Genomic DNA, 12917 nt, shown 5'->3' with positions numbered 1-12917 from the left:
TATTCCAGAGATTATTTTCCAGAACAAAACCTTTTGTTCAAACAAAGACAAGGCAGAGGCCCTGGGCCAATTATTTTCTGGAAGTGGGGATGATATCATAAAGTTTGATGAGTTGGATGCTCGTACTCCCCGATTAGCAAATCAATTTCCGGTGACCACCAACGCAGTTCAGCCTCTAAATTCTTCACTTAATCTCGACCACTTTTCGGGAGCTTAAACAGGAAATCCAGAGGCTAGGAATAGCTCCCCGGGCCCAAATCGGTTATCATTTATCATGTTCAAGCACTTGGATGATCGGGTGTTGGGTGTGATCCTTAGCTTCTTCAATAAAGTTTGGGCTTCAGGGAAAGATCCCTGTGATTGGAAACATTCATTTGTGATCCCTATCTTTAAAGATGGAAAAGATAGTGCAGCCCCATGTTCATATCGTCCGATTTCTCTTATTTCAGTTGGCTGCAAATTAATGGAGAAGATGGTGAACAATCGCTTGGTTTTCTTCTTGGAAAAGAACAACTTCCTGTATAAATTCCAGAGCGGGTTCAGAAAGGGACGGTCTGTTATGGACCACATTACAGCACTGGCAAATGAGGCTAGGAAATCCCTAAATAATCAGGGGTCTCTCCTGAGAGTGTTCCTTGATATCCAAAAGGCATATGATTCAGTTTGGAAAGATGGCCTCCTTAATAAGATAATCAACCTCGGGATCAATGGGAGAATGTTTGAGAGGATTAGGGACTTTTTATCTAGGGACGTTCGGGAGGGACCCAAGAGCTTCCCCTCGTGGCCACGCCTCGAACCCCGGATCTGCGACAATATTATTTGATAACAATTATAGGAAAAATAATTAAATACATGCTTTACAAAAAAACAAAACGTACTAAAATAATAATTTAATGATAGCATAAATGAACAAATATCTCGCCGTCGCTCCTGCAAGGGACTCAGGCCCTTTATGACTCTGATAAAAATATAAATAAAAAAATGATTCATGCGACGTCCCCCTTTATCTACCCCAAGTCATGCTGACCATTGTAAAGGTCATGTTTGAGGTCATTGATACATGCACCAATGAATGTCTCTTGGAAAATAGATATTATTTCATGCGTCACGCAGAGAGTTTCTTTACAGCAGCTGCCGGACTGGGGATCCTGAGAACCTTGTGGCGGGGGGGGGGGGGGGTCACATGGGGGCATACACATGAGTATATCTGAAGTGTATGTGATCTGCAATTGTTGTGGACCAGATGGACTTTCATCCAACACCAAAATCAACATTCTTCAATGATAAATAACCGAGTTGTGTCAGACAGACTTGCCACCCACATGCTCTCTCCTTCAAGGGGGGTGCGGGAGCAGTGCAAGGGGATGGGAATTGGCACACGTCACAAAATCTGCTCCTCAGATCCCAAACTCGTATAAAATCGCCAAATATTGCTTTTCACAGAGTGTGTCAGACACTTCAGGTTTTACCTGTCGGTCAAACCTCGGGGGGGGGGGCATGCACGACCTCGGGGAGGGGGGGGGACACATGCGTGATTTCACGGGGTGCAGCCGCATCTTCATGGGGAATCCCCTCACATCTGGAACAGAGATATCAAGAGGAACAAAACTTCCAACTTTGATCATTAAAAGGTGATCTTCACTGAAACTGAAAATGACGAGATCCATCGAGTCCTGGGAGGACTTCGTTCCACCTTTGAAACCTGCAAAGGGACATTACAATGTAAGGGAATCAGCAACCACATGGAGATGGGATTTAATTCTATATATGGATGGCTGTCCAATTACCACCACCACCAAAGTTCGTGTGTCACACTGTCGGTGATATTGTTCCATTGTGATGAAATAGTATTTATTTAAATAATGATTACCTGTTAAATCTGTACACTGTGCCATGATGTCGTTTGTTTCCTGACGACTCCGTCACTCCTCACTGTCCGGATGTTCGTGAGATCCTGTTTTAGTTCTTTAACATCCTTTAGGAACCTATTAACATCTTTTTCGTTTTAATTTTCCATGTTAATGAACATTTGACCTTTTTTTTCAATCATTTCACCGATCACACCTGAGCTATGAACAGAGGCTCCTTGAGCTGAACACGCAGTCCCTGGTCTCCGGGACAAGAAGAGGGCACGTGGTCCTGATGGACCGGGTCTTCCACACGGAATGGTTAAACTGGACCAGGACGACTTGTTTACCCAACAGCACAACACAAACACCACAGGACACTCATTGAAGATCTTCAAACAAAGGAGTCGCCAACAACTCAGGAATAAGTTCTACTCACATGGGATGGTGCGTCATCGGAATAATCTTCCGCTAAGTACTGGAGAATCCTCCGCCATCTAGACTTTCAAAACCAGTCTTGACAGGCATTGGTGGGGGAAACATTTAAACATTGGACAGGAAGGAACGTATGTGTGTGTGGAGTACTGTGTCATAAAGTTTACAGGACGCAGTGACTGGGAGTTCCAGGGATGATGATGATGATGATGATGATGGTGGTGATGATGATGATGGTGGTGGTGATGATGGTGATGGTGGTGATGATGATGGTGGTGGTGGTGATGGTGGTGATGATGATGATGATGATGATGATGATGGTGGTGGTGCTGATGGTGATGATGGTGGTGGTGATGATGATGATGGTGGTGATGATGATGATGGTGGTGGTGGTGATGATGATGGTGGTGATGGTGATGATGATGGTGATTGTGGTGATGAAGATGATGATGATGATGATGATGATGATGGTGGTGATGGTGATGATGATGATGGTTTGGGTGATGGTGATGGTGGTGATGATGGTGGTGATTGTGGTGATGATGATAATGGTAGTGGTGATTGTGGTGATGATGATGATGATGATGGTGGTGGTGGTGGTGGTGATGATGGTGATGAGGGTGATGATCTCACTATTACACCGCCGTGAACATCATGCCTATACACCGCTTTATGCCGGCATGCGCATCGTGCCTATACACCGCTTGAAACCGCCATGCGTATCGTGCCGATACACCCTTTTATAATGCCATGCGCATCGTGCCTATACACCGCTTTACGTCGTCATGCGTATCGTGCCTATACACCGCTTCACATCACCGCGTGTATCGTGCCTATACACCGCTTTACGTCGTCATGCGTATCGTGCCTATACACCGCTTCACATCACCGTGTGTATCGTGCCTATACACCGCTTGACACCATTTGCCATTGTACCTCCGCCAGCTGTGGAACGGTATTTTCTGCGCAGAGGGGGGAATTGAAATGGAGAAACGTGTGTTGGGCGGAAGCTGAAAGGATTACCAAGTCATGACGATGTGACCTGTGGGTTGTACTTGATTTTAATAACAGCCGATTGGGACCCTGTGTCAAGGTAAGAGGTCGAGAAGAGGGTTCGAGGGAACCATTCATAGGTGGAGGTTTCCCGAGTCACCACCCGCCCGGTTGATCATCATGTTGTCGTTGTTGTTGTTGTTGTTGTTGTTGTTGTTGTTGTTGTTGTTGTTGTAGTAGTAGTAGTAGTAGTAGTAGTAGTAGTAGTAGTAGTAGTAGTAGTAGTAGTAGTAGTAGTAGTAGTAGTAGTAGTAGTAGTAGTAGTAGTAGTAGAAGGATTTTGGATCGGCAGGAACTCCAACACTGATTGCTGAAAGTACAGTTCGTTCTCAGAAAAAGTTGGAGGTTTGAACATCCGTTTATCGATATCTTTGTTAATAGCACACATAGTCGTGGTACAGGGGGACGGACGGACACAGGTAGTCCCATGACACCTGTATTTCCCTTCATCATGAGGTTTCATGGTCTCCCTGCCAGTCGTCTCGCACCCAGGCCCCGTGCGTACATCGCCGTGCTCCTGCGTCCTGTGCCGACGCACACTGCACCGTCCGAGGGTGTTCACGGCCGCACGAACGATCGACCGACGTCCGCAGACCCGTACTCGGTTCTTGGCGTGAGCCGGGACACATCACCCTCACATATCAAAGAGGCTTATTACCGGCAATCCTTCCTTCACCACCCAGATCGTAACCATGGAAACGAAGAGGCGGCTCGAAGGTTCACGGCAGTGGTCGAAGCGTACAGGGTCCTCGGTAACCCCTCGCTGCGTCGGAAGTATGATCGGGGTGTTCTCACCACGTCCGACATCCAGGTGGGTTCACGAGTAAACCGACCCCGACTCGTCACGTGACACGATGGCCGAAGTAAATTTGTTTTCGTTGTTGGTGAAGCAGATTGAAGTGGGACATCGACACAAACATGGAGAAGTGGACAAGAAAACCGGATTAAAAGGGTCCACAGGGGTCCACCAACACCGGCAAAGTGAGGCAAGTGCAGGTACACAGCGTTCACCTGGTAATAGGTGTGCACAGTAGAGAACCAAAAGTGAAAATGTAGGGTGGCTTGTCCGAAGGTGGAGAGAAAAGGTAGGGTGGGGTGTCCGAAGGTGTAGATAAAAGGTAGGGTGGCTTGTCCGAAGGTGTAGAGAAAAGGTAGGGTGGCTTGGCCGAAGGTGTAGAGAAAAGGTAGGGTGGCTTGTCCAAAGGTGTGGAGAAAAGGTAGGGTGGCTTGTCCAAAGGTGTGGAGAAAAGGTAGGGTGGCTTGTCCAAAGGTGTAGAGAAAAGGTAGGGTGGCTTGTCCAAAGGTGTGGAGAAAAGGTAGGGTGGCTTGTCCAAAGGTGTGGAGAAAAGGTAGGGTGGCTTGTCCAAAGGTGTAGAGAAAAGGTAGGGTGGCTTGTCCAAAGGTGTGGAGAAAAGGTAGGGTGGCTTGTCCAAAGGTGTAGAGAAAAGGTAGGGTGGCTTGTCCAAAGGTGTGGAGAAAAGGTAGGGTGGCTTGTCCAAAGGTGTGGAGAAAAGGTAGGGTGGCTTGTCCAAAGGTGTGGAGAAAAGGTAGGGTGGCTTGTCCAAAGGTGTGGAGAAAAGGTAGGGGGCTTGTCCAGAGGTGTAGATTTAAGGTAGCGCGGCTTGGCCAAAGGTGTAGAGAAAAGGTAGGGTGGGGTGTCTGAAGGTGTAGATAAAAGGTCGGGTGGCTTGTCCAAAGGTGGAGAGAAAAGGTAGAGCGGCTTGTCGGAAGGTGCAGAGAAAAGGTAGAGCAGGTTGTCCGAAGGTGTAGAGAAAAGGTAGGGTGGCTTGTCCGAAGGTGTAGAGAAAAGGTAGAGCAGCTTGTCCGAAGGTGTAGAGAAAAGGTAGGGTGGCTTGTCCAAAGGTGTAGAGAAAAGGGAGGGCGGCTTGTCCAAAGGTGTTGGGAAAAGGGAGGGCGGCTTGTCCAAAGGTGTGGAGAAAAGGTAGGGTGGCTTGTTCAAATGTGAAGTGAAAAGGTCGGGTGACTTGTCCAAAGGTGTAGCGAAAAGGTAGGGCGGCTTGTCTAAAGGTGGAGAGAAAAGGTAGAGCGGCTTGTCGGAAGGTGCAGAGAAAAGGTAGAGCAGCTTGTCCGAAGGTGTAGAGAAAAGGTAGGGTGGCTTGTCCAAAGGTGTAGAGAAAAGGGAGGGCGGCTTGTCCAAAGGTGTTGGGAAAAGGGAGGGCGGCTTGTCCAAAGGTGTGGAGAAAAGGTAGGGCGGCTTGTTCAAATGTGAAGTGAAAAGGTCGGGTGACTTGTCCAAAGGTGTAGCGAAAAGGTAGGGCGGCTTGTCCAAAGGTGTAGAGAAAAGGTAGGGTGGCTTGTCCAAAGGTGTGGAGAAAAGGTAGGGCGGCTTGTCCAAAGGTGTAGAGAAAAGGTCGGGGGCTTGTCCAAAGGTGGAGAGAAAAGGTAGGGCGGCTTGTCCACAGGTGTAGAGAAAAGGAAGGGCGGCTTGTCCAAAGGTGTAGAGAAAAGGTAGGGCGGCTTGTCCAGAGGTGTAGAGAAAAAGTAGGGCGGCTTGTCCAGAGGTGTAGAGAAAACGTAAGGTGGCTTGTCTGATGGTGTAGATAAAAAGTAGAGTGGCTTGTCCGAAGGTGCAGAGAAAAGGTAGGGCGGCTTGTCCAAAGGTGTGGAGAAAAGGTAGGGTGGCTTGTCCAAAGGTGCAGAGAAAAGGTCGGGCGGCTTGTGCATAGGTGTAGAGAAAAGGTGGGGTGGCTTGTCCAAAGGTGTAGAGAAAAGGTAGGGGGCTTGTCCAAAGGTGTAGAGAAAAGGTAGGGCGGCTTGTCCAGAGGTGTAGAGAAAAGGTAGGGCGGCTTGTCCAGAGGTGTAGAGAAAAGGTAGGGCGGCTTGTCCAAAGGTGTAGAGAAAAGGTAGGGGGCTTGTCCAACGGTGTAGAGAAAAGGTCGGGCGGCTTGTCCAGAGGTGAAGGGAAAAGGTAGGGCGGCTTGTCCGAAGGTGTCGATAAAAGGTAGGGGGCTTGTCCAACGGTGTAGAGAAAAGGTCGGGCGGCTTGTCCAGAGGTGTGGAGAAAAGGTAGGGCGGCTTGTCCAAAGGTGTAGAGAAAAGGTAGGGGGCTTGTCCAACGGTGTAGAGAAAAGGTAGGGCGGCTTGTCCAGAGGTGTAGGGAAAAGGTAGGGCGGCTTGTCCGAAGGTGTCGATAAAAGGTAGGGGGCTTGTCCAACGGTGTAGAGAAAAGGTAGGGCGGCTTGTCCAGAGGTGTAGGGAAAAGGTAGGGCGGCTTGTCCGAAGGTGTCGATAAAAGGTAGGGTGGCTTGTCTGATGGTGTAGATAAAAAGTAGAGTGGCTTGTCCGAAGGTGCAGAGAAAAGGTAGAGCGGCTTGTCCAAAGGTGTAGATAAAAGGTAGAGTGGCTTGTCCGAAGGTGCAGAGAAAAGGTAGAGCGGCTTGTCCAAAGGTGTGGAGAAAAGGAAGGGCGGCTTGTCCAAAGATGTGGATAAAAGGTAGGGTGTTTGTTCAAAGGTGTAGAAAGTTTTTTTTTTTTCCTTCTTTGAAGCTGATCCAAAGCTCATGGATGAAAGATAGATTATGTGAATGAGAAATAATGGACGACCAAGGATCGTGCCTTCAGGAACCCCTCCATAAATGGGATGTCAAGTTAGCCAATGAGGTAGCCCGTTAACACCAATGGAGGAAATGTTGCTAAGTCCAGTGTATAGTATGTGTTCACATTTCCATCGATGTCCTTCACAGTAACGTGACTGCACTGTATAAGCACATGTACTGTATGACAGCGACTTGACCAAACTTTCCTTTTTACCACTCCAGGCTGTCGAAAAGGCTGTGCAGTCCCCACGAGAGACTGGCAAGCCGATTCCTGGAGAGTGGGGTGCAGGTGGTCACCGTTACTGTCCCTCGTACGGTTTTGACACCTTTTACAGGTCCACCTACAGTCATCAGTTGCGTGAAGTACAGGATCGGAGGCAAAGGCGGAAAAAGATGCTCAACATGGAGGAACGATCCAAAGAGAGCTTTATGCCGGTTGCCGTGCTGGCCGTTGCAGTCATATTCATCAGCTCGTTGTTTTATTTTTAATGAGGAATAAAGACTCATAGTCTTCGTCGTCATCACTGATGACATTGATCGACTCGTGGCATCGATTTGATGCTTCCCCGAGGGTTATTCTATTTTGTTCTGACTGATGAGCACTTTAACTAAAATCCTTTTTGCCTCTGATTATATTCGGTTTGTCTGTTCACGTGGAATGTTTCTTGTTATTATAATTGCACTCGGCCAAAGCACACACACACACACACACACACACACACACACACACACACACACACACACACACACACACACACACCCTGTGGATCACTACCGTGATGTGACGTAATCAGACTGGAGACGTGATGTCATTTATATGTCAAGTGCTGGACAGTTCAGGGAAGGAAGGACGAGCTTGTATCGTTGTCATTGAATCCCTGTTTACTAATAATTGCTGATTCCCATCACCTTATCACCCGCTCTCACAAACACTTTGGTTGGCACAATGAAATAACTACTTTACTCAAAATTGTACCTTTAAATAAATGTCTATTATAAGTCCAGATGTGACATCACCGTACTTTGTACATGTAATTGTAGATAGGGCAGAAGTATATGGAATGGATGAAGATGTTTTTTTTTTTGCTCTAACCTTATCTGTCTCGGTCAGAAGAACCTTGGTAGTTTTGTGCTCCAATCTCAGATGCTTGCTTATCTATCTGATCTAATTATACAGAGAGAACTTCATGTTCACTGCAGTGTTTATACATCAACAAGGGTCCCAATGAATAACCATGGTAAACCTTTATCTTACATCGGTCTGATGTAACCATAAAGAAAGGACACAAAGAGAACTGCTTTTCCTCTTAAAGAGGAGAGGGACGTATTTGAGATGAACACAAGTCAAGTACACCCACCTGGGAGCTTTCCGACATGGGTCAATAATTGCCAGGAGGGCAACACTTTGAACACACATGATGTCTGCTGTCAGTCTCAATAAAGAAGAACAAAAATAATCTGATATGATATATTACGAATTAATAACATTTTACCATGGTATTTATAAATGTATATCACGAGCCACATGTATACACACACACACACACACACACACACACACACACACACACACACACACACACACACACACACACACACACACACACACACACACACACACACACACACACACACACACACACACACACACACACACACACTATACAGTGTATGTATATAAATATGATAATATAGTTATACCACGGCTCCACATTAATCTTTTTTCGGGTGTCCTGCCAGAAACCATTATTTGTAATCTTGATTTTTTTTTTCTGGGTGTCCCAAGTCAAATTTTGGGTGGCCGAAAAAAAAAAAGGACAATAAAAGTAACAAGTCTGAAGACGACGATGGTTCACGAGCGGTATTTGACAATGTAGATTGTTTCAGAAGTCAAGGATGAGACAATGTGATAATGTTTGACCAAGTTATAAAAATGATCAACATGATGTGGTACGAGTGACAGGTTATAAGCTGCAAAATGTCGAAAACCCGGTTTCGTTCACCAACTTTCAAAATTTGACCTTTGCATAACCTTTAAAGGTCACGAAACAATGTTGTGGACATTAAAATAAGGAAACAGGATACGTGATATAGCTTATTGGAGTTAGTTCGTCCAAGAAGGTCGAAAACCCGGTTCGATTTCCACAACTTTGAAAATTTGACCTTTGTGAACTTTAAAGGTCAAAGGTCAAGGATTATGACCTTTGGTGCAAAACTTCCTCTGGAACATTCCAGGAACAATATAACGTCATATAGGCTATATGGCATTTCACACTCCTTGGATTATCCATACTTTGATGAAATCAGCGTAAAAACAAACTTGAAGGGGGTGCCACGGGCAAGGTGTTCGAGATGGAGCAAAATGGTTTCAAGACTTTAGGTGGGGAATGACCTCAAGATTATGCATAAAAAATATTGTTATCCGAGTTCTCAAAGTTTGGGCGGTCGTATGATTTTTGTCAAAATTCGAAATTTTCTAAGTTCGTGACCTTGTGACCTTGACCTTGGGACGAAAAAGAAAAATCGAGCTCCGTCGGGCTATGCAGGTGCCATTGGGCTAACCAAATACCGAAACCCCTGCCAGATTTGACAAACCCCTCAGAGAAGATGGATTTTTATGTAAAAATTCGCAATTTTCTTAGTTCGTGACCTAGTGACCTTGACCTTGGGACGAAAATGAAAAATTGAGCTCCATGGGGCTATGCAGGTGCCATTGGGCTAACCAAATACTGAAACCCGTCAGATTCGACAAACCCCCGAGGAGAAGATGCAAATTGAAATCGGCTACCCCCTAAAATACGTTTTTTGGGCGTGGCTCCGCCCATAATGGGCGCACCACGCCCATTCTCAGGAAAACACAACTAGATCATGATATAAACCTCCCACCAAAATTTATCAGGATTGAATCAAAACCCACGGAGCTATGATCGGGACAGACAGACACACAACAATAACGAATATAGTGGTCACTTATTTTTTTCATGAAAATATTTTTTCGTGAACCAAAAAGAACAATAAAAGTAAAAATGACAATAAAAAGAACAATAAAAGTAAAAAGAACAATAAAAAGAAAAAAAAAGAAAAAGAGCAGTTAAAAAAAATACAAATACAGGGTGCCCCACAGAAAACCAGGAAATTTGAGATTTTGAGATTTATTTTGCTCTATTTTACCATATCAATATACTAACATATAATAAAGTGTATCTTTGTTTTACACTACATCTTAGTTTGCTTTTGTTTTGTTTTAAATAAACTGTACCAAATTTCCTGGTTTTCTGTGGGGCACCCTGTAGAAACAAAAATAACAAAAAATAAAAAAGAACAAAAAAAAGAACAATATAAATAAAAAATAACAATAAAAATATAAAGAAGAGCAAAAAAAAAGTGAATAAATAAAAGAACAGAAATAAAAAGAACAATGAAAATATAAGGAACAATGAAAATAAAAAGAATAAAACTAATTTTCTACAACATTGAAGTGTGAAAAAACATGGGTATTTATACATACACCGATCATTGAAAAGTCCAAACCATAACGTCCATCGGACCTCAGAACCATGACGTCACTGGCAGAGGGATCAACCGAGCCCGCTGATGTTCTTGCTGGCTGAACATGAGGGCATGCTCTCCTCTCGACCACCCCATCCCTCCTCATCTTGTCTCCTGCTTCATCACGAGCACTCCCCTCTCGACTTTCTGCCCCACTCTATAAATTTTGTCTTTTCGCAGCATGAAGCCAAATTGAGTCTACAGATTCATTCCTTTAATTTATCTCAATCGATCGAGCCTGGCCCGAATTGGGCACACTTTACTCTTATGGGTGTATCGTGTGTACTCATTGATTATAATTATATTTTTAATATCTCCCTGTAAATTGACTTTCAGAAAAGTTTCATTCCACTGTTGATATGATAAATTCAGTGAAATAATTTACCGCAGACCAATGGCTCACTAAATATTTGCCGGTGCATTTCTGCTAGAATGCTTCATTTTCACCCCTTCGTGCGCACAATACGCTCAAAAGCTCATTCACATATTTTGAGTAAATAAACTTGACCAGAAACTGCACAAGATCAAAATGAGAGATTGTGTGAGCCTCTTGATTGTGTTTACATCACTGAACATAGCTCGGAGACGAGACTGACCGACACTCAGAACACGTTATATGACTCGGTCTCCAGACGAGTCCACACGGGCATTATTAACCCTGACTGATGTAGGCCTACTCATGTACCATACTGGTGATAAAATATTCTGAATGCAACGCCACCAAGATTTATTGTATGAATGTTGTTTACAAATAACTCTGAATTTGTCACTTTTTCTCCTGTGGTCGAGTACGTAGCATCCAATGTATCGTGTCTCCCTTATGGGAGTATTGATATATCATTTGGCCTCAGTGTTCCCTGTGGAGATTTGTTTCACTTTTCATGTTGATGAATCATTGATGATCTCACGAAATTGATGAATTATTTATGAAGTTCTACATCAAAACCAATCATGTTGATCCATCCTTCTCTGTGTATGGGATTCGTGAATTACGAAATAGAATACGAGCTTGACTTGTGACTTCTTATAATCAGCAATGGTGCAGTGATTGCCACAACACAAGGTAAAAATGAAATTGGTTTTATATGAATTCCACATCGGTAACTGCAGACAGTTTGCCATTTTTCATTCAAACACATAAAAATCAAAACGACGATCCCCCTTTTGATCACTGGTAAGTTCCAGTATTGTGAGATTTCTATAAACAGCCGTAGTGTTGGCGTGTACGCTCTTTTTGGATAGAGTTCAGAGGTGATCATGAAATTGTAAGTCGTAATTAACCGATGGTTTTCATGTATTCGTTCACGTGTATTTGCAAGTTCGCTGCATCTCACCACAAACTGCATGTGAGTGTAGTGTATTTGAGAATTATTAATAGTATCTCTTAATTTGGAATTTCAAAAACATCTTCACTCCGATCATGGCAATTGTAAAATTGGGGTCAAAATCGATGTTCGTTATCCGATTTTCAGGGTGCTCAACCGGGCATCCAAAACCCGACCACTTATAAAATTTGGGTGCCCGACACTAAAATTAGGTACCCCGGGAACCCGGACACCCAATAACATTGAGCCCATGTTATCATAAGGCATATATGCACGTAAACAAATACAAAAGCGAAAATGAGGCATGTATGAACCCCTCTCCCCCCCTCCCCCGAACCCCCCCCCCAAACCCATGTCAAGACGTCAAACCTCACGATTGGTTCCCGGAAAAACTGTCTTTGCCATGATTGTATACGAAGGGTGTTGGTCGAGCTGGGCTAGACCCTCGAGGCTTTAAAAACATCGACCAAGTTCAGACATGGGAAGAATGGGCTTTGCACTCCAAACAAGTTCTAAGCCATATCAATTATCAACATAAATTAATCCTCCATGGATGCTGAATAAAAACCTCATTGGTTTGTGCGGGAATGATGGCAGGAGCGGACAGGAAGCCAGACCTTATGAAATAAATAAACGATTTAATATGTGTACAGATGTTTGTTGACCTGTACCACGCTGATGGGCAGTGAGAACAACCGTGAATACAAACGTGAGAACAACCTTGCCAAAGAATGCTGTTTTCTTTTACTGCAGAGTGAACAAAACTAGACAAAAAGGATATTAATTCCTCCAAGCAGTATGGAAATATCGAGCAATAAAGCATGCAGAAACAAGAACAACAACTAGAAGGGCACTCAGTAGAGCTCATACCTCTGCCAATCAATGCCTGATCCAGTGGAACATATCGGGCCCAATACATTTCTGAAATATCATGCGATATTGTTGGGGGTCGGTGGCGAGGAATGACTGCGAGATGGAGCAATAGGGCCGTCTCCCACCGAACACCGGAATAGAAGGTCTTCACCCCGGATAACTCCGGAGTCGACGGGTCGCTTAAAGGACCGTGGTTGCCAATATTTCGACGGCGTGAGGTAGGGTCTACTTGTCTAATTCCAATTATCTAAGTACCCAGGGCGTCTAACTACGCGGGC

General features: G+C 44.6%; 1 protein-coding gene across 1 annotated transcript; it reads left to right on the top strand.

The window, feature by feature from the left end:
• Nucleotides 1–3504: 3504 nt before the first annotated feature.
• On the top strand, nt 3505–8349 carry LOC147027420 (dnaJ homolog subfamily C member 30, mitochondrial-like). Its single transcript, XM_085876787.1, has 2 exons — nt 3505–4146; nt 7115–8349. Exons 1-2 carry the CDS (start codon nt 3763–3765, stop codon nt 7379–7381), a joined length of 651 nt encoding a protein of 216 aa, XP_085732913.1. The 5' UTR covers nt 3505–3762; the 3' UTR covers nt 7382–8349.
• Nucleotides 8350–12917: the final 4568 nt, after the last annotated feature.

This window comes from Eptatretus burgeri, chromosome 4, assembly GCF_056783735.1.
Source record: "Eptatretus burgeri isolate ZD-2024b chromosome 4, Ebu_testis_v1, whole genome shotgun sequence".
Classification (NCBI taxonomy): domain Eukaryota; kingdom Metazoa; phylum Chordata; class Myxini; order Myxiniformes; family Myxinidae; genus Eptatretus; species Eptatretus burgeri.
This window is presented reverse-complemented; position numbering and strand designations above follow the sequence as displayed.